Raw genomic sequence first — 24,043 nt, forward strand, 5'->3', positions numbered from 1 at the left:
TCTAGCTGATGCCTTGCTTCCACTAAATTCAATACAACTGTGTGTGATAAATAGTCCATATTTTGTCCCATGTGGTTACGGAGTACTTGAAATGTAGCTGACACAGGAGTTGGATTTTTAATTGTACTTAATTGTAATTAATTTAAATTTAAATAGCCATGTGTGACCAGAGGCAACAGTTTTGAACAACACAGTTCTAGAAGCTTTAAAAAAAATCAGGAACTTAACGTATGTTTGCATGTTGGGAGTTTTCTGACATAGAATTGCCATTTGAAACCATGCACTCATGAAATAGATCACTTAAGTGTAGACAAAAGTATACAGGCACTCCAATGTTAAGAGGTCAGAAGTGAAAAAGAACTTGGCAAGGAACACTGGGAGGGAGCAAGCAGTGACATAATGGGAAAACCAGAAATGCTGTCTGAGAACCAAGTAAATAATCTGATTCAAGCAGGAGAGAGTAATTCAGCTATGACAAATGCTATTGATAGATCAAGTTGAAAAGTAAGGTGTTCTATTTCTTTCCCATATTAGCAAACCCACCAAAACCGAAGAGCAAAAATCTGAAAGTTGTCATTTAGCATTCATTTGCCAATGATAAAAAAATGTTACCTAGTATAGATATTTCATTCACATTCATTACACATTCTGGAATGATACTTATCTAATGCATCACATCTTTTTTAACATCCACATGAAACAGGGTTTCAGAGAGCACAAAAATTCTCTTGGGCAGCATTAAATATAAATGAAAACCTCTTAAGTTGTTTTACCAGTTGAGAGTGCCTAAAACAATCAGTGTCTCCCATTCAGCTGCCACGCTTTCCTTACAAGTTGCAGGTGTGGCATCATTTAAATACCAGGATGGTTTAAGAAACACCCAGTTTCCAAACGAGAATAAGCAAAACTGTCAACACTCACAAAGGACTTGGAGAAAAAGTTAGAACCGTTAGAGCCACTCGGCTCACCTCCCACAAAACAGGCGCTCAATATTTTTCATTTTTCTTTACAAGAGTTGCATCTTACAGCAGGATGGGACCCTCTAGAACACTGTTACCCCAACACTGAGCGGAAAAGGGTCCGGCGAGCTAACGCGCACCCGCCTAGTGTATCAGCACCAGAGTAAAGGCAACGCCGAACGGCGCATAACTGCACCCAGGACCCTAAAGTTTAAAAGAAAACCCCTGTTCTCCGGCCCGGGCTCAACCGCCTCTGAGTGGAGAAGAAGCGCGTCCCGCAAACCTCTCGCCTCGTCACCGGACACAGTCTAGGGTGGAGGGTCCCCTGGCTAAGGAAGGGGGAACCAGGAGGGCGCGGCGCACTTACCTGGTCTTCTGAGTCTCACAGGAACTGCACCCACTGATTCTTTAGGTACCCCTCCACAACCTCGTTTGCTTGCGACTGCTCGCTTGCCTAGTTGCTTAGCAACAGAAGAAGCCGTGCAGTCTTCCTGACACGTCAATTCCTCCCGCCTCTCCGGTGTGCGAATAATTTTTTTGAAAGATTTTCTTTCCGGGTCAAGCAGGCTGTACGTGGCGGAAGGTCTCAACACCTCCACATTTACCCTTGGGGGAGGATAAAGTCTCAATTGCGCACACATGGGTGATGTAGCTAAGAGGTCTGACTCTACTCTCTCCACTTGCTGAGCGCCATCAAGCAACCCTTTCCTCCTGAGTCCAAACCATCAGATTAGCGCCGCTTCTCCAATCACGCCAGGTTGCCTTAGGGGACTACTTTTCAGTCGGCGTGGTGCGGAGATAGAAGGTCGTGAGAAGACTCTCTGACCTCGGGAAGTGTAGTTCAATTCTTGAAGAAAACGAGTTAGTGTGCTAGAATCAGGGAAGCATAAACTACAGTTCCCAGAGGGCACCGCGGTCTAGAGCGGAGCCTTTTCTCTCAAATAGCGAGGGCCCTCCCCCAGTGGCTCCACCGTAGAGGTGACCTGATCCCTGAGGTTCGTTTTGCAGGGGCCGTAATTCTCCGCGCAGTTCCGAATCATGGTGAGTGTGGGCCCCTGGATCTTGCCCACATCTGGTCTTCACTGCCTTATGTGGGGTTCCTTGCGCTTGAAGGACTCTTGGAGGTCAGCTGTGCCAGACACTGCGCTTCTCGCCCTTTGGAAAGCTCCGACTTATTTTCTGGGAACTATCGCAGTGACCTAGTAATTGGGAAGGGGGTTCTTAGAAGGACTGTAGAGAAATCTGCTTCTGGGAAGGCGCGATCTCAGTTCTGCTGCATGGCTGAGATATAAAAATAGGAAGCTGTAGAATTTCTCCAAAGCACGATATGGGGTTTAATATGGGGGTTGGGGGAAGGGGTCCTAACCTTTTTTTCTCCTCTTATGCCCACAGTGTGTTTAAGCTCTTTTGTCACAAAGCTCTTGAAAGCAGAAGGCCCTCAACTGTAAAGATAGTGTTTACCAGTTTGCTCCAGATTACGATATACCTTTTCCGGAGACGTGTTTCAGCCATATCTGATTTAATGCCATTTAAAACCCACTCATTGAACTTTGGTAGTGCCAGGACGTGTGGTAGTGACAGCATCAGCAGCCAAATAACTAGTGCATGTAGTCTTTACTGATCTGTATGTTTTGAAATCTAGAACCACTACTTTTAATTTTTTATTTTGTCTTTTAATTATTGTGTTTTTCCATGCCCATTTATCCCCCTTTTACCCTCTTCCACCTCCACCCATCCCGCTCCCCACTACTTTTAAATGTTACACACTGGAACCATCTTGTCAAGAAGGTCTGGATACCTAGATTACCACATCCTGTCTCGGCTGAAAGCAGAAGGGGGGGATGGTAAGGGAACTCTGACGTAGGAATGATCTGCCCGCAGTTTGAAGGTGACATTTGACATCAGACTGAAAAATTGCTTCAGTACTTGTATTTACAGTTGAGACTATTTGTCCTGGGAAAAATGTTGAAATGGGTGGGCAGTGTGGGAAAATATTTGAATAGATTGGAAATTTTCCAGAACCTGAACAAAAGTGAGGGCATTACTCCATCTACCTTCATTATAAGGAAACCAGTGGGGACAGCTACTAATTCTCAATTAAACCTAGATTTCTTACTGATTTCATCAGAGAATGTATTTAATCATGTAAATTATGGTTTCAGTGGTTCCTGACCTAATCTTAGTAAGAAAGCAGAGGCATTTATTATCAGAGACCTGCAGACTTTATAGTTTTATAACTGATGAGACCTTTTGTCAAAGTGACTTTTTGTCAAAAATTATCTTGACAAATTTCCCCACTTATTATCTTAAAATTGAGTTTATTGAAACCCAAGGAGAATGTGACTTGCTCAAGGTCACATAACAGTTTGCCCCCAAGGGTCATACTACACTCTATTTATCATATTGTATCATACAGGCACTTATCAAGTCACTAAGAAAATTTATTTTTAGTATCTGAGTTTCTGGATGAAGTCGAAAGCTCATTCTGCAAATATAAATTAAAGTGTGTTATCAGTATTTATATTACCTCATAACTATTCCTTGCAATTCAGAATACTGAAATTCTAGAATGGGAATTTGGAGATTATTTTCCCTAATCTTGAAACATAGCCTGGTGAATCAAATGATTGTCCCAAGGTCAGAGAGATCCTGGGCTCCATTCTTGTATTGATTTGCTATATGGTAGATTGAGCCAGGCCTCAGCCCTGGAAGGTCACTGAGCACCAGGTAAGACAGAGACCTTTATGAGGACCAGTCATCCTGTCAGTGTGCCAGAACTGACAGCAAATTCTCACATGACTCAGAATCTCTTTACCTTCTCAAAAGGATGTATAAGCAATCACAGGGTTAGAAAAGAGCCATCTTCTGGTAAGCTATTCAAAGCAGTTTTTTAAAGGAGGGAATTTTTTGTGTCCTTCTGTAGGGAGTAACAGCAAGTATTCTGAACAATACTGTTTGTCTTTTATGTTACAGAAATATATATAAATTAAAAATAATAAAAGGAATACATGGGTCTTTCTGTAGAATAACAGAAGGAACAATTAGGTTCAGGCATTACAGCTGAGACTTGATCACATGTTCAAGACAGCCTGCATCTATAAGAAGGTCATTAGTGCCCTGCAAAGAGCAAAGACATGTCTTCTTTGGATCTTGGCAGACTGCCCAGATATCTAAGCAAAGAATAGTAACCTGTCTTCACACTGTAACATTGTGAAAGTCAGCAGGAAACTCCCACCCTCCTGCTTTTCAACTGCAATGTTCCAAAGAGCAGAAAGAACCAAATACACAGTTTATTCTTTCGCTTTTCATCATCAAACATTCAGACACTAACTAGGCTTCATGCTGCTCTTAACTAGATGGAATTACCTGCCTGTGAAAATAAGTTGCTCAAAGATACAGAAGAAGGAAACTGCTGAGATAGAATTAGTTGTTGTTCATTAGTTGGCCACAGACCCTTCCCTAAGGACTGTGAAACTGAACACATTTTTTAGTAGCTAAAATTAATGACTAAAATTGACTGCATTATTCTGTTATAACCATCTACCTGACTTTCTGGGAGGCTAAGCTTTATAGATAATGGTATTCCCCCTCGTTTCTTATCCCAGCTTGCTTTACATTGAAGTAGCATGTGTTCATAGTTTTCTTAGTTCTTGTTTTCATTCACTCAACACATATTTGCTGAGTGCTATATGGGTTGTAAATCTGAGTTGAAGGTGAACTGCTCTCAGTTCACAGTCTGAACTCAACTGGTGTGGAGTTATGGGGAGGGGTGTGGTTCACAGTCTAATGGAAAGTAACAGACATGTAAATAGAAAGCCACAGGCTATAATAATCTTAGAAAAATTCTTTGGTAACATCTGTAATTACAGTACTTGCTACACACTGTTCTTAATGCTTTGTATGTTACCTCTTCAATCCTTAAAACTACCTTATTTGTTAGGTAGCTGCTATTATCTCCATTTTACTGTAGGGAAACTGAATACAGAGGAGTTAGGTAATTTGCCCAGGAACATAAAACACACCTGAGGAGTTGTGGCGTCAGAATATAAATTCAGGAGTCTAGTTTTAGAGGCCGTACCTTTACTCCAGTCTACTGCCTCTCTAGCCGTTGGGCCTGAAATATAGTGCCAGATACATAGAGGTTCAGTGAATGGCATATTGCTTAAGGAATAAAGTGAGATAACAGTTCATCTATTGATTTATAAGACTATATCATTGGAACTAGTGACAAAATAATTTTGCTTACTATAATAGGAACTATAATGGTCATTAACTTTCCAATTTTCTATTATTCAAAGTGTATCTTAGTAAAATATTTTAAACAATTTTTGAAGTATGTTATGTTTGTTTCCAAATAATTCTTTTTACATTTCCAGGTTTTTGGTAGTAATTTTACAAAATCCAGGTACTCCGAATTCCAATATGTGCAGGGAACTGTTCTTGGCAGGTGGGATGCAATAATAAATAAAATAGACAAACCCCTGTCATTAAGAGGTTTGCATTCTAAAGAGGAAGAAAGTAATTTCCTCTATTCCCCTTTTCTCACCTACTCCAAAGGAAGAGGGGGAAATGACAAAATTTAAAGTATGTAAAGGCCATATAATTTTACATGGCCATTTTTTAAATTCAGTTGTTTGTTTTTTGGGTGTTGAGTTTTTTAAGGTCTTTGTAAATTTTGGGTATTAACCACTTACCAGATGTATCAGCAAATATATTCTCCCATTCTATGGGTTGTCTTTTTATTTTGTTGATGATTTCCTTTGCTGTGCAAAAATTTTTAATTTGATATAGACCCGTTTGTTTATTTTTTCTTTTGTTTCCCTTTCCTGGGGAGATGTATCCAATAAAATATTGCAATCAGCAGTGTCTCGAGATTTTGCTGTCTGTGTTTTCTTCTATGGTTTCAAGTCTAACAGTTAAGTCTTTTGTCCATTTTGAATTTATTCTTGTGTGTTAAGAAGATGGTCTAGTTTCATTTTATACATGTATCTCCAATTTTCCCAACACCATTTATTGAATAAACTATCTTTAATCAATTGTATGTGCTTGCTTCCTCTGTCGAATGTTTATTATCTATAAAGATGTGGGTTTATTTCTGGGCCCTCTCTTCTGTTCCGTTAATCTATATGTTCATTTTTTATGCCAGTACCATGCTGTTTTGATTATTATGGCCTTATAGTATAGTGTGGTTACCGCAATTTTGTTCTTCTTTCTCAGGATTGCTGTTGATATGGTGGGTCTTTTGTGGTTCCATGTAAATTTTTGAAATATTTGTTTTAGTTCTGTGAAATGTCATTGGAACCTTGATAAGAATTGCATTGAATCTACAGGTTGCTTTGGGTAATACGGACATTTTGATTATGTTCATTCTTCCTATACATGAACATGATATATGCTTCTACTCTCTTCAGTGTCTTACAATTTTCCAAGTATAGGTCTTTTACATTCTTGGTTAGGTTTATTCCTGGGTATTTTATTCTTTTTGAAGCAATCATGAATAGGATTGCTTTCTTAATTTCCTTTTTCTGTTCCTTACTGGCATATAAAAATGCAACTGATGTCTGGATATTAAGTTTTATCCTGCTACTTTGCTGAATTCATTTATCACCTGCTAGTTTCTTGATGGAATCTTTTGGGTTCTCGATGTACAGTATCATGCCATTTGCAAATAAAAACAGTTTTACTTCTTTCCAATTTGGATGCCTTTTATTCTTGTTTGACTGCTGTGGCTAGGATTCCAGTACTGTGTTGAATAAGAGAAATGAAAGGAGACATCCCTGTCTTCTTCCCGATCTTAAGGGGAACACTTTCAGTTTTTGCCTGTTGAGTATGATGCCGGCAGTGGGTTTGTCTTATATGGTCTTTATTATGTTTAGCTATATTCCCTCTTTCCCCACTTTGCTGTGAGTTTTTATCATAAGTGAGTGCTTGACTTTATCACATGCTTTTTGTGTATTTATTGATATGTGATTTTTATCCTTTATTTTGTTTATGTGATGAATCATATTTATTGATTTGCGAATGTTGTACTGTGCATTCCCAAAGTAAGTCCTACCTGATCATTGTGTATGCTCTTTTTGATGCATTGCTCATTAGGATTTTGATGCATAGCTTTTTGAGGATTTTAGCATCTGTGTTCATCAGGGATATTGGCCTATGATTTTCTTTCTTTGTAATGTCTTTATCTGGTTTTGGAATTAGGGTAATGCTGGCCTCAAAATGAGTTTGGGAGACTTCCCTCCTCTTGAATTTTGCGAAATAGTTTGAGAAGGAGAGGTATTCTTGGAATGTTTGGTAAAATTCACCTGTGAAGCCATCTGGTCCAGGGCTTTAGTTTATTTGAAATTTTATGATTACTGTTTCAGTTTCACTAGGAGTAATCTGTCTATTTAGATACTCTGATTCTTTCTGATTTAGTTTTGGAAAATTTTATGAGTCTAGGAATTTATCCACTTCATCCAGATTGTCCAGTTTGTTGGTATATAGTTGTTCATAATATTTTCTTACAATCTTTTGTATTTCTTTGGTGTCGTTATTTCCCCTCTTTCATTTATGATAATGTTTATTTGGGTCCTTTTTTTTTTCTAGATGTGTCTAGTTAAAGGTTTATCAATCTTGTTTATCTTTTCAAAGAACTAGCTCTTGTCTTCCTTGATCTTTCTAATCATTTTTTTAGACTCTATTTCTTTTATTTATGCTCTGATCTTTATTATTTTCTTCCTTCTACCCACTTTGGGCTTTGTTTGTTGTTCCTTTTAAAGTTCTTTTAAGTATGAAGTTAGATTGTTTGTGTACTCTGAGCTTCCTGGACTTGTGTATCTTTTTCCTTCACCAGATTCGGGGAATTTTTTTTTTTTTTAAGATTTTATTTATTTATCTTTAGAGGGGAAGGGGGGAAAGGAGAGAGGGAGAGAAACATCAATGTATGGTTGCCTTTTGTGCGTCCCCTGCTGGGAACTGGCCTGCAGGGAACCGGTCTGCAACCCAGGCGTGTGCCCTGACTGGGAATCGAACCGCAATCCTGTGGTTCGCAGGCCCGCGCTCAATCCACTGAGCTACACCAGCCAGGGCCAGATTCGGGAATTTTTTGCGCATTACTTCTTCAAATAAATTCTCGATTCCTTGCTCACTTTACTCCTGTGGGTATTTCCGTGATGTGGATATTGTTAATGCTTCATTTTGTCCAAAATGTTTCTTAAGCTCTCCTCCCTTTTTAAAACTTTTTTCTTTTTATTGTTCTGCCTGGGTGTTTTTTTTTTTTTTTCACCTTGTCTTCCAAATCACTAATTTGATCATATGCTTCATCTAACCTCCTGTTTATTCCTTACAGTTTATTATTTCAGATAATTGGATTCTTTATTTGACTAGTCTTTTTTTTTTTTTTTTTTTTTACGGTTTCTGTCTTTTTTCATGCTATTGAGTATCCTTATAACCATAACTCTAAACTCCCTGTCTGATAAATTGCATGTCTCCATTTCATTTATTTCTTCTTCTGGAGCATTCTCTTGTTCTTTCATTTGGGGTCTGTTTCTTTGTCTTCCCATTTTGGCTGCTGCTTTGCATTTTCTGCCTTAGTTGTTAAACTGATCAATTAAACTAATAAAGCTATAGTCAGCAGCCCAGCTTAAGCTCCACAGGGTGGGTTAGAGTAGTTCCTGCAAGAGAGGCTTGCTTCCCCTCAGCCTGATGCCATTCACAGAGGAGTTCTTTGCCTGAGAGAGATGGCCTCTGCAGTGTGGGGGATGACTCAGCACAGGGATCCTCTTGGCCGTTCCTCCACTTCTCTCCCCAGAGCCACCAACTCCAGACTGTTCTCAAGTGCCTCTAGTCCACTCTTCTGTCCCTGTGCTAGAGCCCACTGTAAGTGGCTACAAATGAAATTTTGTGCATTGGCTCTTTAAGAGGTTCTCTGTCTCCAGCTGTCTCCCTGGCAGACATAAACCCTGATGCATTTCACAGCTGGATATTATCAGGGTTCCTTTCCAGCTCTGGAGCTGTGGGCTGGGGAGCCCACCTTGGGGTTTAGAGCCAGCACTTCTCATGGGCAAACCCCCCCCAGCTGGTGAAATACCCCTCCAGAACTTCAGTTGCCACCTGTGGAAGCCCAGCCATCCCTCTTGCGTCTTCTTCACACTCGCTACCAGTCTTGTGAAGGGGGTTCTTTTGTCTGTCCTTGGTTATAAGGTTTCTCTCCAGCTAGTGTTCAGTTGGTTATTCTGGATGATTTCTCTACAGTTAAATTGTAATTCCAGATTGGTCCTGGGAAGAGGTTAATTAGATTCCAGTTACTCTTCTGCCATCTTGGGTCTCCCTTCCTCCTACTTTTAAAACTAATTTCCCCTGGAATCGGGTTGTCAGTTGTCACTACATGTTGCTCTTGTTATTTATTATTTAATGTTTATTATTTAATGCTAAAATGTATTATATTACAAATATTGACATTTCCTCATTTTTCTCTAAAAATAAAGGCTTGCCCTATCCAGTGTGGCTGAGTTGTTTGTCATCCAAATGGTCACTTTTGCAGAGCAAAAGGTCACTGGTTTGATTCCTGGTCAGGGCACATACCTGGGTTGCAGGCCATTCCTGGTTGGGGCTTGTACAGGAAGCAACTGATCGATGTTTCTCTTGCATGTTAATGCTTTTTTTCCTCCCTTACCCTCTAAAAATAAATAAAATCTTAAAAACACTACCATTTAAAATAATAAAAATAAAGGATTACTTTTCTCCTCCAAGTAGTTAGGTTGAATCATGATTCATGATTTTATTAAAACTTTCAGGCTTACTGTATATGGAAAAATTTAACCACTGTCACTCCTCTTCCTGGTGTAAAAGATTCTGGAGCAGATGGGAGTGGGGGGATTTGCATAAGAGGATTTGTAGCGTTCTGTTGGCTGTCAGGAGTTGTATCACTTAATGCACCTCAACTTTGTTAGGCCTATTTTAGTGGTAAAATATCCTTTAAAAGACAAATGAGATTAGATAAGCAAATCCAGTATAATAGTAAGAGTTAAGAAATATCACATAAATATGCAGCAAAAGGACACATTTTCCGGAAGTTGCCTAATTTGTGCATACTGTATTTACTGGGACAAGTCTGCGATGTTAGTTTTCTACTAAGCCACACACAAAGAGACTTTCAAATTTTACATTAACTTTTAAATGTCTTAATATAGAGATACTCCTGAATATCTTTAGGGTAAAATAACACTTTTTAATAAAATGTTAATTGGTCCCTGTCATTACAGCCTGAGCCAATCAGAGTCCTTGTGACTGGAGCAGCTGGTCAAATTGCATATTCACTGCTGTACAGTATTGGAAATGGATCTGTCTTTGGTAAAGACCAGGTAGGGGCAACTGTCTATAAACCTTAAAGTAAGAATATTGTCAATAAAACCTTGTGTTTAGTTGCAAAGAAATGTTTTAATGGTGAAGGAATGGGTAATTCCAGTAAATGTATTGGGCACACTGCTATCAATGGAAGCATCCCTCCAGGCATTAAAAATGCTTTGCAGATCATGTACTTAGTTGATTTGGTGCAGCCAGCAGGTGTCAGTCAGTGGAAGGTATTCACTAAAGACAGTAACTGTCAAGGAGAGTAAGTTGCTCCATCAGCACTTTATTGTTTGTAAATGGTCTTTAGACCCAAAACAGACAGGTAAATCTACTTCCCAGTTTCAAGCAGACACCCTCGATTCCAGCAGGTTTGATTAATGTACATTAAAATTCTTTTCTAAAGTATTCATTTATCCATTTTGTTCATCCATGGATATCAGATTCTTCTTTCACCACTAATAATGTGCTTAGCTTTCCATGAACTCCAAACAGATACACAGCTATAGGTGCCATGTAACTTCAATTTGATATTCCAGGTACTTCCTTACAATTCAGTAATAGTGATTTCTCTTACTGCATCTGTTAGCAACTACTTCTGATTTTATAGCATTCATTTTTCTAAGAGCAGTGCCATGTTAAAAATACTTGAACTAAAATAATTTTGAATGATGAGAGTTACAGACATACACACTCCAAATAAGCAAACTCTTAAAAGGACTTTTTTGTGACTAAATGACATAACTGACACTGACAGATGTTGTCCTTGATATTTATTTTGCAGCCTATCATTCTTGTGCTGTTGGATATCACTCCCATGATGGGTGTCCTGGATGGTGTCCTAATGGAATTGCAGGACTGCGCCCTTCCCCTCCTGAAAGGTAATTTAGAGAGTGGAAAAGAGAGTGATTTTTATAGCACTTTATGTCTTTCAAAAAATAAATTTCAGATTTTTGTTCACCTGTCCATTAGAAATTATTTCATAGAAGTAGTTTGTTTTTGTATTTTGAACTACAACCATTGGGTAAGCTGTACTATACCAGAAGTAAATAAAGGTAATCATGTGTGGAGAATAAAGAAGGGTAAAAGCAAGAAAGCCAGTGTAAAGTAACTACTTTTACCCAGCATGCTTATATATAATCTATTTTACTGGATTAGTATAGTATCGCAATGGGTTATGCACCTGAGATTGTCTACACTGTGTTGTTGCTTAAAGTCTATTTAAATAGTAATAGTGGCATCTTGTAATGGAGAACTTTTTTAACTCTAAATGATGTCTTCCAGAGCATATGCTGCCCTGAGGGTGGAAGTGGGTTGTTCCCTCATATATAGACAGTTGTATCCCATCTGCCAGTCATCTGGTTGAGATACAGTGTAAATTGTCATACTACATACTTTGAAAAAGCCCGCCAGAGTTCTGATAAGAACCTTTGAGAACTGTTGAACTATTATATAAATATAAGACAGAAATCTTTAATTTGATTGAAAGGCTTATTAAAATATGAGGTCAAGTTATAAACTAACTTGAATATTTTTATTTAACTATACCTTTATCATGATCTCTTTCTTGATAAGAATTTAATTAATAATACTATCCTAGAAGTTGGGAAAATGTATATCCAAGAGAAACCATGCTCAAAATTCACATATTGGGTTGGCCAAAAAGTTTGTATTGTTTCATCTATAAATTAAAAGACATTTTTCATTTTCACCAGTAATTTTATTGATTTTGATATTTTACGGATGCTGGCTATCTCCTGCATGGTGTAATGTTGATTGTTCTCAGCCAGTCTCGACTGATCGCTGTCAGCTTCAACTGGTCTACCCAACTGTGGAGCATTGTCCAGCAAGAAACAGCATGAAACTTCACCAACCATTTTTGACTTGTTTAATCCGTCCCAGCACCTTCTCCATACACTGCACAAATTTTTTTTCACTTCAGTTGCATTTTTACCTTTCTTGAAATAATATAGTATGTCAAAACATTGCCTGTTTTCTTCCATCTTCAGTATTGAAATGGCTACACAAAAATTCATTACTTTTGACAAGTTTTTTTAAATGCATGATGATATGACAGCCATAACAATATAGTCTCACAAAATTGTTTCAAATGAAGTTAAAGACAATTAAATACTACTAGAGCCATCTTACAGAAAAACTAAACAAACTTTTTGGCCAACCCAATACATGTTCAGTAAACATTTACTAGAAGGGATATTGCCAGCTAAATCATTTCGATGCACAGTTATATAAGAGAATACATTGCCCTGCCCAAGCTATTCGGCTGGCTCCCTCACTTCACCCATTTCCAAATCAACTTCCTCTGCTGCTTTTTCCCATCTTTATTCCTCTCTGTGGTGAGTTTCTTCTGCCCAGGTTATAGGCAGCTTGTCCTTGGTCACCTGTGAGTATGAGAGGGAAGGGAATGTTCAGCACATAAGAATGTATTGCTGGGAATAAGATGGCTTTTTTTGTCCAATTGGTCATCCTACATATACCCATTGGGGGCTTATAGCAGCCTGACTGTCACAAAAGTTCACTGATCTAAAAATTTTCAGGGTGCTCAGGATTGCGGCCACCAACAACAACCGTCACGGAAACCAAATAAAAAAGTAATTATGCCAAATCCTGGTTGTCTTAGTCCACGTGAACTGTATTAACAAAAATACCATGGACTGAGTGGTTTATAAACAGCAGAAACTTAATTTCTCACAGGTCTGGAGGCTGGAAAGTCAGAAATCAAAGAGCCAGCAGATTGGGTGTCTGGTGGGAGCCCAGTTCTTGGTTCATCTATGGCCATCTTCTCACTATGTCCTCACTTGGTGAAAGGGATGCGGCAGCCCTCAGGGCACTAATCCCATTCATGAGGGTTTCACCCTCGTGAGCTGATCACCTCCCAAAGACCCCACCTCTTTATACCATCATATTGGGGATTAGTTACAACATATAAATTTTGTGGGAGACACAAACATTCAGTCTATGACACTGGTCATGGACTTTTTAATTACTTTAATACTTTTAAACTAATTGTAACTTAAAGGTTAGGTGAATTAATTTCTCTTTTGCGTTATCTCTGGTTATTAACCTGAATAGCAAATGTTGCCTTGAAAGTGTCACATTATATCTTTGTGTCATATCTGACTATAAAAGATAAAAGGCAGAGAGTTTTTGAAATTGAGATAATTACTAAAATAGGAAAAGCAGAATAAATATACTGACATTCCTGCCCATGTTATTGTTGAATTCATAATTTGTCTTTCTTATGACCTTAAGACTTTTATCAATGTGATATGTAAAAGTAAACATTTGCTACAAAGCGAAGGAGTTACTGGGTAGATTCCATATGAAAAAGAACTTTGGTGTTTAAGTATCTCTGTATATTTATTGCTATATTGCTCGCAGATGTCATCGCAACAGATAAGGAAGAAGTTGCCTTCAAAGACCTGGATGTAGCCGTTCTTGTGGGCTCCATGCCAAGAAGGGATGGCATGGAGAGGAAGGATTTACTCAAAGCAAATGTGAACATCTTCAAAACCCAGGGTGCAGCCTTGGAGAAATATGCCAAGAAGTCAGTTAAGGTGACCAGTACAGTAGTATTTTATGGGGTTTTTCATTATCAATATTTGAAACTCCTGCTTTCAGCATTTAAGTAAAAATAAAATTCTGCCCGCCTCCCATCCAGTTCTGTGCGGTAGTCAGTAAATACAGATACAGAGTTCTGTTTGATAAACTCTCCCTTCCTGCATTTCCCTCTTACATATAGAAATCTGTATTCAGAGGTGCTTGAAAATATTTTGCCTTTTACTATTACATGGAAGTTTAATATTAGTTTGTAAACCCGTAAGGCACAGAACTTCCTGGTGCCTTTAAGCTGTGTGGGAATATTTGTCCAGACATTGGGATTTATGTGTGATTCTGGAGGGAGGTGGCTGTAAGCTGTGTTCTTAGCAATAGGAGATTGTGGCTTCTGAATACTCAGAACTTCTCAATACAGTGATATGCCTATGTCTTGAGTCAGTATGACTTCCTGTCCTTTTTATGATCAGGCTATTTCCCAAATTTGTCTTGCTACTGCAGTAAAGTCTCCTTTTACCAATTAAATATCAGTGAACTATAACTTACTTGTCACAGCAGAAGGTTTGCCAGTCAGAGGTTTTGTTAATTTGATATAGTTCTACCTCTGTATCTTTACTTCAAAGAATAGTAAAAGAAATGTTATAAGATTTTTAAAGTTGCCAATTATAATACTCTGTTGTAGTACTTCAAGACATCTGACTGTTTGCTTTCTGTGGACTTCCTTTTAAATAATTAACTTCTTTTTCTGTAATCATTAGCAGACAATAATAGAGATAAGTTGAGTAGTAATCCAAAGGTCTCTTAATAAAAAATTAGTTGTAATACTGATCACACTGTAATCAGTGTGATTAGTACAGTAATTGTACAGTAATTGCCCCTTTGCCCAGTGTACCTTTTGGGAAACACACACTGACGTGGAGTACTCGGGTATTAGATGTCACGTCTGCAGCTTACTCTCAAGTGGGCCAGAAATAAAAAACTAAGGGGTGGGGGTAGACAGGGAGAGAGGGAGAGAGATGGAGCAAATTAGAGAATTGGGGTTAGGGAGATGTGGGAGTTAGTCCATAATATGCTTGTAGCTTTTCTATAAGTTCGATATTTCAGTTTTCAAAATTACCATTTTATTAAAGATTTTTAAAACTTGGAAGTCCATGTGTACATTTTTCTATACTGTATTGTAATCCAGTGTATCCTGTAGCTCCCCAGTTTTTAAAAAACCTAAAATGCTTTCTCTTAAAGATTAATTCAGTAGGTATGGAATGGTTGGGACCTGGTAATTTATATTTTGGCAAATATCTCAGTTAATTCTTAGGATTAGGCAAGCTTGAGAAACAACTCACAAAAACAAATCATTGTACTAAATAAATTACTTGTAGAATTTCTTTCTTGGACTACTTTTATAAGAAGGAAAATTTTATCAATGAATCAAACTCAGAGATAGAGCCTTAAATTATTGGTTGTTTTTTTTGTTGGAGGGGCGGGATTGACAAAGAGATAAATGCTCTCTCTCCATTTTGACACAAAACAAAATAGACATACTTGATTTAGGTCCTAAACAGCGCTACCTGAAAAGTGACTTACATGTGTAATGGTGGTTTTATTAAAGAAATGTTTTCAGTAGTCACAGCAAACCCTGACAAAGGGGGGAAAGTTCATAGAACAGAGATAGAAATCTACTAGCAACTGTTTACAATAATAACTACATATTTAGCTGACACAAATTTGAAGCAAATGCTGCACGTTACATACATTTGTCAGTCGTATTCTAAGACAGTTTGGTTAAGCAGTATATGATCTGTAACTCTGCTGTGGTGGGTCACCGTAGGTGATTGTGGTGGGAAACCCAGCCAACACCAACTGTCTGACTGCCTCTAAGTCGGCTCCGTCCATCCCCAAGGAGAACTTCAGTTGCTTGACGCGTTTGGATCATAACCGAGCTAAAGCTCAGGTAAGAAAGATGCCTTATAAGTCTTGGGAATGTTCAGCTTTATAAAATCTTTTTTTCTCACTTTTAAAGTAACTGAATCTGAGTTGTGCTGTTGTTGTTGTTGTTTAGTAGGAAGCTATCCCAGTTTGTTAGGGAGTCTTTAAAGCTGCTCTTATAAGGACCTGAGCTGAACTTCCTGCTTAATTTTCTCAAGTACATTTCATTTGCTAATGATAATTAAATGGTGGTTGCTAATGTCCTCTTATGACAGCAGTTTTACAGTACTGACCAGGATAGATAATTCACATGATAGTACATAATTGAGTTTATTTTTGACAGATGTATAGGATATTATAAAATGAAAGACTAAAGCTTTATGTGTTTTGTTGGTTCTGCTTTCTTTTTCCCTACAACTAAGCTATCATTCAGATTTTTTATTGTTAATTTTATATTCTTTTTAATTTTATATCTTTTTAATATCCTACATGTTTCCATAAAATTTCCTACTTTTCACTGTTTAGCAATTAAGTTTTCATTTTCGTCAAGGTTTGGTACCTCTTGGAGTCTTAAATATATATACCAAGGTTGTATAAATATATTAACCACAGCTTGTTAAAAAAAATTTAAGACTGTGCCACTCTTCTGTAGTAGTTCCTAGACTTTCTCAGATCTAGATGATCCTGCGGCCCTTAGAAGCCATGACAAAGTTCTAGTTCTGAAACAGCCTCTCTCCTTTTCCCTAGTGATCTTCTGGTCATCTCTCCTTACCCACAGGTCATCACTGCTAGATAGGTCTACGGGTTTAGTTCTCTGTCTTCTAGAGAAGACAGCTTTGTTTAGTTTTTTAAAAAAGCTATTTTTTAATCAAAAGATAATGTGAGCTCTGCTGTACACTGAGAATTGATCATCTTTCAGCTTTGGAGTGCCCAGTGAAGGAGAAGATAATTTACATTCATTAAGCTTCTGCTGTGCTTTACATATGATTTACCATTTAATTCTTATAGTAACTGTATAAAATATTCATTCTTATCACTATTTTGCAGATAAGAAACGTGAAGCCCAGGACGGTCAGGGAACCTGCTTAAAATCACACAGCTAGTAAATGATGGAACCACCTAGCTTTGCCAAGTCCAAACCCTTGTGTGTATTCTTACATAATGGGATCGAGTAACCTAACTCAACTTACTAGCTCTGTGATCTTGAGAAAGTGTATCCAAGCTATAAATGGAATAATAATTGTATCCATCTCAGAATAGTGAGGTGGATTAAATGAGATAAGATCTATGTTAAGACCTTATCATGGTGCCTGTCACATTATAAAACTCAGTGAAGGTTGGCTGCTACTCTTAAGAGAAATATATCCAAGAGTTGAGAAGAGCTATACCTCATCAATACCTCCTTAAATATTCTAGTTAATTTAGAAGGTCTTTGGGTAACAAACTTAAATTGTAAATAATTCCTGAGAAGACTAAGACCATGGCTGGGACTTTTTCCCTATTATTTAGCTAGAGTCTGGTGGCTAGGAAGGAATGGGAGTGTGTTTGAATGACTGGAAGCAGGAGATTTGGCTACTACATGAATGGTATGGCCTGTATAATTTGGGTACTATGGAACATGTACTATTTAACAGTTTAGGAAAAGATATCACAGATGTTTGCAGTTACAGATTCTGGATTGTCAGATGGTTACTTAGTTTCATTGCAACAGGGAGAAAGGTAAAACGACAGTACCAGCAAATACCAGCAAACTCATGTTTGCCGTTTTACCTGAGACCTTGATGGAAGCGTTTTACCTTTTCCTTGATTGGAAAAGTCTGCTTCCTGAGGTACTACTTACTACCTGACACTTTGTCCTGTGCCTGAAAGAGTTTTCCCTGTAGGGGTGAAAGTCTAAATGAGGAAAGCAGTAAGAAACGATCTCATCAAACTTTAACACTTGGTACGTGTTCAGCATGCCAGTCTGGCACAGTGACAGCTTTTTTAAAAGTTTTTGAAGAAACAGTTTTGTCCTTAATCCAGTGAAAAAAATAACAAACTTAAAGATGAATTTTTCTTACTTGAGTGGTTACTAGTCTTATATAATTTGTTTTGGAATTCAGAGGACTTCACTACGTAGCAATTGTTTATCACCTTCAGAACTCCCCTGTGTATTTGCAAACCAGATTTACATATGTGTCTGCTGACAAGGCAGTTTGGCAATGAAACCAGTTAGCTGGTATCAGGGGAAGAAAATTGCTATGGCTAGAGAATTAGTGAAAATCACTTAATAGATTTATATGACAGACGCGAAAGTGTCTAAGGGAGTGAGAAACTGCTATCCTGCATACATGTTAATTTAGACTAGCTTTGACACGAATGACGTTCAGAAACAACATCTGCAGAGTTCTGGCTTTTGTTGTCCACACAGAGATGGAGTAGCTCAAGAGATGAAAAGAACAAGAAGAGCAGGTGGGCAGGCAATAGGTTAAAGGAAATAGGAAGAGCTCTGTAGTGAGGAGAGGCCTAGAGACGATGTCTATACTCTACCTTAGAGCACTTGACGCTGACATTCAGCAAAATATTCTGAGTTCTTGGTAATATACATCTTGGGTTACTTGCCCCAGGTAACTTTTCCTTTTTCTCTACAGTGCCAACTAAATAAGGACAGTTCTTCTCAAGTCCTTTCTGGTTATGGCACACACAGAAAATGGTACTCATTGCACAACACACCACTCTACCCCAACCACTGAGCAAGTCAATAGCTGGGTACCCCAGAAACCAGCCATCCATTTAATTTGTGAAGACTGATACCGTAGTTAATGCTTGTAGAACTCTGGATGAAGCAGAGTTTAGAATGAAGTGACTTGTTTGTTTGATTTTTATTTTTTATGTTGAAATAATTATAGGCTCAGAAGAAGTTGCAAAAATAGTATAGAGAATCCCGTGTACCCATTATGGGCTTTCCTCAGTGGTTCCATCTTACATAACTCTAGAGCATTATCAAAAGTAGGAAATTGACTAGACTGCTCATATCACTGTTAACTGGTGTTACTCAGACTGCTACAGTTTTTATATTTTTGTATTTCTTTAAGATGATACTGTGACATTTAATTGTATATATAGATTACTATAACCACCATAGTCAAAACATAAAACTGTTCCATCACCCACGAAAGAACTCCTCTAACACATCAGCTTTTAAAAATTATTTTTTAAGGCCCTGGCTGGGTAGTTCCATTGGTTAGAGTGTAGTCCCCATATGCCAAGGTTGCAGGTTCAATTTCCAGTCAGGGCACATACAAGAAGCAACACAAATCAGAGTTTCTCTCCCCTTTCCTTTCTGTCTCTGAAATCAGTATTTTAAAAAAAATCTTTTTTGAAATATTTCTTGCTAGTTCATCATAAATTATTCTGTCCAGCCTTGACTGGTATGGTTCAATGGATTTAGTGCCAGCCTGCAAACCAAAGGGTTGCCAGTTTGATTCTTAGTCAGGGCACATGTCTGAGTTGCAGGCCAGGTCCCCAGCAGCGGGTGCAGGAGGGGCAACCACACATTGATATCTTTCTCTCTCTTTCCCTTTTCCTCCCCCTCTCTCTACAAATAAATTTTTTAATGTTTTTAAAAAAATTCTTCTGTTTAATTAAAAACAAAGTATACACATAACTAACCGTAATGTTTTTTCCGCACATTACCTTACTAGACAAATCACAAAAGGAACAAACTGATTTTATTTTATGTAAATCTTTCAAAACATAACTTTGCAGCACTTTCTGTGACCACTGTTCTATACAGCGTAATTGATGCTTATGTGACCACAAGGCCTGAGGATCCTAAAGTACTTTTTGAAACTACAGCTAGAGATTGTTACATCTGGTATAATTTTAGCATTATATATATAATTTTTAAACTGTTTTCTTTGGTTTGCTAATCTGTAAAATAAGGACAATCAAACTTTGTTCATCTGAGTCCCTTCTAACTCTAAAATTTCATGTTTGGGATTATTTGAAAATTAGTTTATATATGATATATAATTAAAAATTTCACCTAAATGTAGAGAAAGTACTTAAATACCTAATTGCTCTGAAGTACTGAGGCAACATCTCCAAGTAAGTAATAACAACAAAAGAGTCATATGTACATATTCAAGCAATATAACCTTTTGCTTGGTGTTTTATATTTGATAAACCCATATGAGTTAACCACAAACTGTATGATGGTCTCTACTCTTAAACAACAGGTCACGATTTGAAATGAAAAGCATGTGTCTAAGTAGTGTATTTGTTTTCCTTTTAACTAGATTGCTATTAAACTTGGTGTGACTTCTGATGATGTAAAGAATGTCATTATCTGGGGAAACCATTCCTCAACTCAGTACCCAGATGTCAACCATGCCAAGGTGAAACTGCAAGGAAAGGAAATTGGTGTTTATGAAGCTCTGAAAGATGACAGCTGGCTCAAGGGAGAATTCATCACAGTAAGGAAAATCCGGTAGCTCTATAATAGCCAAGCATAAAGAGCTCTTGAAAGACACCACATTACTGATGTGAGAGTTCACCAGCAGTCAGGGGAGGGAAGGACACAAGGAGAGCAGGTCTTTTGCAGGCGTCTGATGACTACATACTTTATTTTGGGGTCATACTAAGTAAGCCTTGTGATCCACTCTGACACAAGCTGTTGTGTGGTAGTCAGTATCAGTTGTTACGTGGAGAAAACTAGAAAAAGTGGAAAAAATCTAGTTATCTTTATACAGAGACCCATTTCTTTGTATGAAATATGGTAAACTTTTTGTGGAGATTTATAGTTTTCTGTTTTCTAAAAAGACTGGTTTTCTAAAAAGAAAGATTTCTAACTGAAATGGGTTAGTAAGGCCAACATCGGGTAGTTGCCTGATTTTGGAGGGGAGATATTAAGCTATGGTTGCAGCCTTTCACCCTAGGATCAGTTTGAAATTGATGAAAATGCAGCTATTACAATCAGGTAACATGGCTGTCTCTACCTACCCCCACCCAGACGGTGCAGCAGCGTGGCGCGGCTGTCATCAAGGCTCGAAAACTGTCCAGTGCGATGTCTGCTGCGAAAGCCATCTGTGACCACATCAGAGACATCTGGTTTGGGACCCCAGAGGTAAGGACTCAGTGAATTGCACAGGCCACTCTTTCACTTTTGTCTTCTGATACTGTAAGGTGAAAATAACATAGCCTTAGCACTCAGGCAGGTTAGGTTCGCATCCTGGCCCAGCCGCCTGTTAGCTGAGTAACCTTGAAAAGTTACCTAACCATTCTGAGCTGTCTTGTCATCTTTTACATGGTTATTAGGGTTAAATAAGGTGATAATACATAAAAAGCACCTGGCACCCATGGCAGGCAGGGACATTTTTTTTCATCTTAAAGCCTATTGGGCCATAGTTTCATCATTTATAAAAAGAGGATTTTGTTTCTCTGGCATACTTCACACATGTATTGGAAGAGAGGAATGAGACAATACCCAGGAAGGTACCGTGTCAGAGAAGTGCCTGGTGACAGTTTCTTACACAATAATGAAATTATGCACATGAGAAGAATGTGTCACCTATTTTAATTTTGTTTGTTCACGTGTCAGTTGGTTATATAAACTAGTTCTTAAGCTTCGTAAGAATGTAAAAAATCATTATTTTCAGGGAGAGTTTGTGTCCATGGGTATTATCTCTGATGGCAACTCCTATGGCGTTCCCGATGATCTGCTCTACTCATTCCCTGTTACAATCAAGGTAAGGTATTTCAGAGTTATTTTCCTCTGTCCCCTACTGGGAAAGTAGTTGTACATTTTTATTAATAATGACATAATTTAGTCTAGAAAGTTGTTCCTTTACTAAATTAGACATTTTTCTCAGGTTTAAAATCATGTAAAATAAAACTTCAGGTCACTGAAAGATTGAAATTAATCTGGAAAGCAAGATTCAACTCTTCCCACTAGACATATTTTGTTACTGTGCCTCTAATTGAATACCTACAATAGTATCTTCTAAATCAGGCGTGTCAAACTCATTTTCACCAGGGGCCATATCAGCCTTGCAGTTGTCTTCAAAGGGCCAAAGTGATTGTAGGACTGTATAAATGTAACTACTCTTTAACTGTTAAAGAGTCAAAATTACATTTGGTCCTTTGAAGGCAGCCATGAGGCTGATGTGGCCCCTGGTGAAAATGAGTTTGACACCCCTGTTCTAAATCAAGCAATAGTTCTCAATATTATTGCTCTTTATTACTAGGGTTTTTTTTGGTTGCTAATTAATCTTTATTTAAAGATTTTTTCCTAGATTCAATAAGTTTTAAATTCAAGTATTGAGTTTGTGTCCAAATTAGGGGACCAAGTATATGGTGACAGAAGATGATCACACAGTGCACTAAACAGATCACATATCATAGAAGTCTACACTTGAGGCCTATATGATCCTGTTAACAAATGTCACCCTAGTAAAAATTTAATTTTCAAATATCTTTTAAAAATAAACTAAATTATCTGTTAAGATCTGGGTTTTGATTTGTTTCTTTAGAATCTGACTTTAAAACAGATACTCTCTAGATTGAAGTTCAGACTAAGTTGTTCATTGCTAGAGAATTAATTTTAATTCAGTTGTAAGTTTTTTATTTGCAATTATTTTCAAACAGAATAAGACATGGAAGATTGTTGAAGGTCTCCCTATTAATGATTTCTCACGTGAGAAGATGGATATCACTGCAAAAGAACTAACAGAAGAAAAAACAACTGCTTTAGAATTTCTTTCCTCTGCATGACTAGACAATCATTGTGAAGTTACTAAATACTCCAAAGCTGAAGAATCTAAATGTCGTCTTTGACTCTAGTATCAAATAATAATGCTATACTTAAATCACATGTGAAACAGAGCACATTTTAAAGATTGTGTGCTTCTCGGTACAAATTTGTGAAAGTTCATCATCATGCTACTAGTGTTGCATTCTAAATAAAATATATATTCAAGTGAAGATGACTTAGATTCTAATTTTTAGCTAATATTTTGTTTCTATTCAGAAAAACTTGCATGTTTCCCAGCTTGCTGAAGGGGGTGTGATTTTTGTAAAACCAGACAAAGGCATTAAAATGGAAAACGTCACAAGGGAAGGCATATAGGAAAATCTACCTTTGATAATGAATCAATTTAATCCAGAATATATTTTTAAACATTACCTTTATTAGGTGATTAAACATTTATCCTATTTTTGAAATTGTAAAGTTTAGTTCACGCTTTGTGGATAATTTGATTTTAATGCTAGCTTTTAAATAAGGTTGCAGATAATACTCCTTTAACAGTTTAATGCTATTGTATGAAATGAGAATAATCATCTTCAAAATAGAAGGAAAAGATAACAAATCTTCCCTTTAGGTATTCCTCTAAAGCAGATAAGGAGTCATTTATATTTTATAACCAGTCAGTGCCACAGGAATTTGTACTAGCTGGACTATTCTCAATCTAAGCTTATTACTAGAAGCATAATGTTGTTTTAAAAAATGTATAAATAAAACTAGACTTTTTTCCCCCAAAATCAATGAGAACAGGAGTTGTCCATCCTTTCATCCTTGTACTTAAGTCACTATACATAATAGACACTCAATACCATAAATCTCTTAGGGCCTAATATAAAGTGTTTCATGGGTGCTCATATACTTGGTTGGATGTTATTTTAAATGACCTGTATTGTTGGGTTAGCTAAAAAGTCAATTTAGTTTTTTCCATAAAATAAAAGACACACCTTCCATTTTCACCAATAACTTGATTAATCTGGATGTTTTGAGTATGTTGGCTATCTCCCGCTTTTGGCTTCTAGCAGGTAGAGGCCAGAGGTGCTGCTGAACATCTCCCAATGCATAAGACAGCTCAAGAGCAAAGAATTATTTGGCCAAAATGTCCATAGTACAAAGAAGCTTCACAAACCACTTTTGACATGGTCAGTCAGTCACAGTACCTTCTCCATACAGTGCACAAATCTTTATGCATTTCTGTTGTGTCTTCACCTTTCTCGAAATAAAGCATAATACACAGAAGATGTTGTGGGTCTTCCATCTTCAATATTAAAATGACTGTACAAAAATTCACCAATTTTAATAAGGTTTTGTTTTAATGCACATTGATATGACAGTTGTCACAATACAGTCTTAAAATTGTTTCAAATGAAGTTAAAGACAACTAAGCACTACTAGAGCCATCTCACGGAAAAAACATTGGACTTTTTGGCCAACCCAATATATTTCACAAATAGAAAAGAAACATGACTGGAAA

The 24,043-nt window shown here is 37.5% G+C and overlaps 2 protein-coding genes across 5 annotated transcripts in view; one reads left to right on the forward strand and one right to left on the reverse strand.

The window, feature by feature from the left end:
• Positions 1 to 1,887, reverse strand: part of WDPCP (WD repeat containing planar cell polarity effector) — a 331,941-nt gene extending 330,054 nt beyond the window's left edge. For all 4 annotated transcript variants that reach the window (XR_008391976.1, XM_053666942.1, XM_053666943.1 and 1 more), the window contains exon 1: positions 1,327 to 1,887. The gene's annotated coding sequence lies outside the window, so the exon portion shown is untranslated. The remainder of the gene's footprint in view (positions 1 to 1,326) is intronic.
• Positions 1,888 to 1,890: 3 nt separating this feature from the next.
• On the forward strand, positions 1,891 to 22,751 carry MDH1 (malate dehydrogenase 1). Its single transcript, XM_037126263.2, has 9 exons — positions 1,891 to 2,000; positions 10,205 to 10,303; positions 11,074 to 11,170; positions 13,692 to 13,867; positions 15,691 to 15,813; positions 20,069 to 20,245; positions 20,782 to 20,895; positions 21,428 to 21,517; positions 22,416 to 22,751. The coding sequence occupies exons 1-9, from the start codon at positions 1,998 to 2,000 to the stop codon at positions 22,539 to 22,541; spliced, it is 1,005 nt and encodes a 334-aa protein (XP_036982158.1). The 5' UTR covers positions 1,891 to 1,997; the 3' UTR covers positions 22,542 to 22,751.
• Positions 22,752 to 24,043: the final 1,292 nt, after the last annotated feature.

This window comes from Artibeus jamaicensis, unplaced genomic scaffold (assembly GCF_021234435.1).
Source record: "Artibeus jamaicensis isolate MK-2021 breed Jamaican fruit bat unplaced genomic scaffold, CSHL_Jam_final contig_465, whole genome shotgun sequence".
NCBI classification, from domain to species: domain Eukaryota; kingdom Metazoa; phylum Chordata; class Mammalia; order Chiroptera; family Phyllostomidae; genus Artibeus; species Artibeus jamaicensis.

Bases quoted from the DNA above. Each gene is read 5' to 3' on its own strand.
- MDH1 (XM_037126263.2), top strand. The intron at 10,304-11,073 runs GTAGGGGCAACT...TTTATTTTGCAG, and splicing joins CTGTCTTTGGTAAAGACCAG to CCTATCATTCTTGTGCTGTT. The intron at 11,171-13,691 runs GTAATTTAGAGA...TATTGCTCGCAG, and splicing joins CGCCCTTCCCCTCCTGAAAG to ATGTCATCGCAACAGATAAG.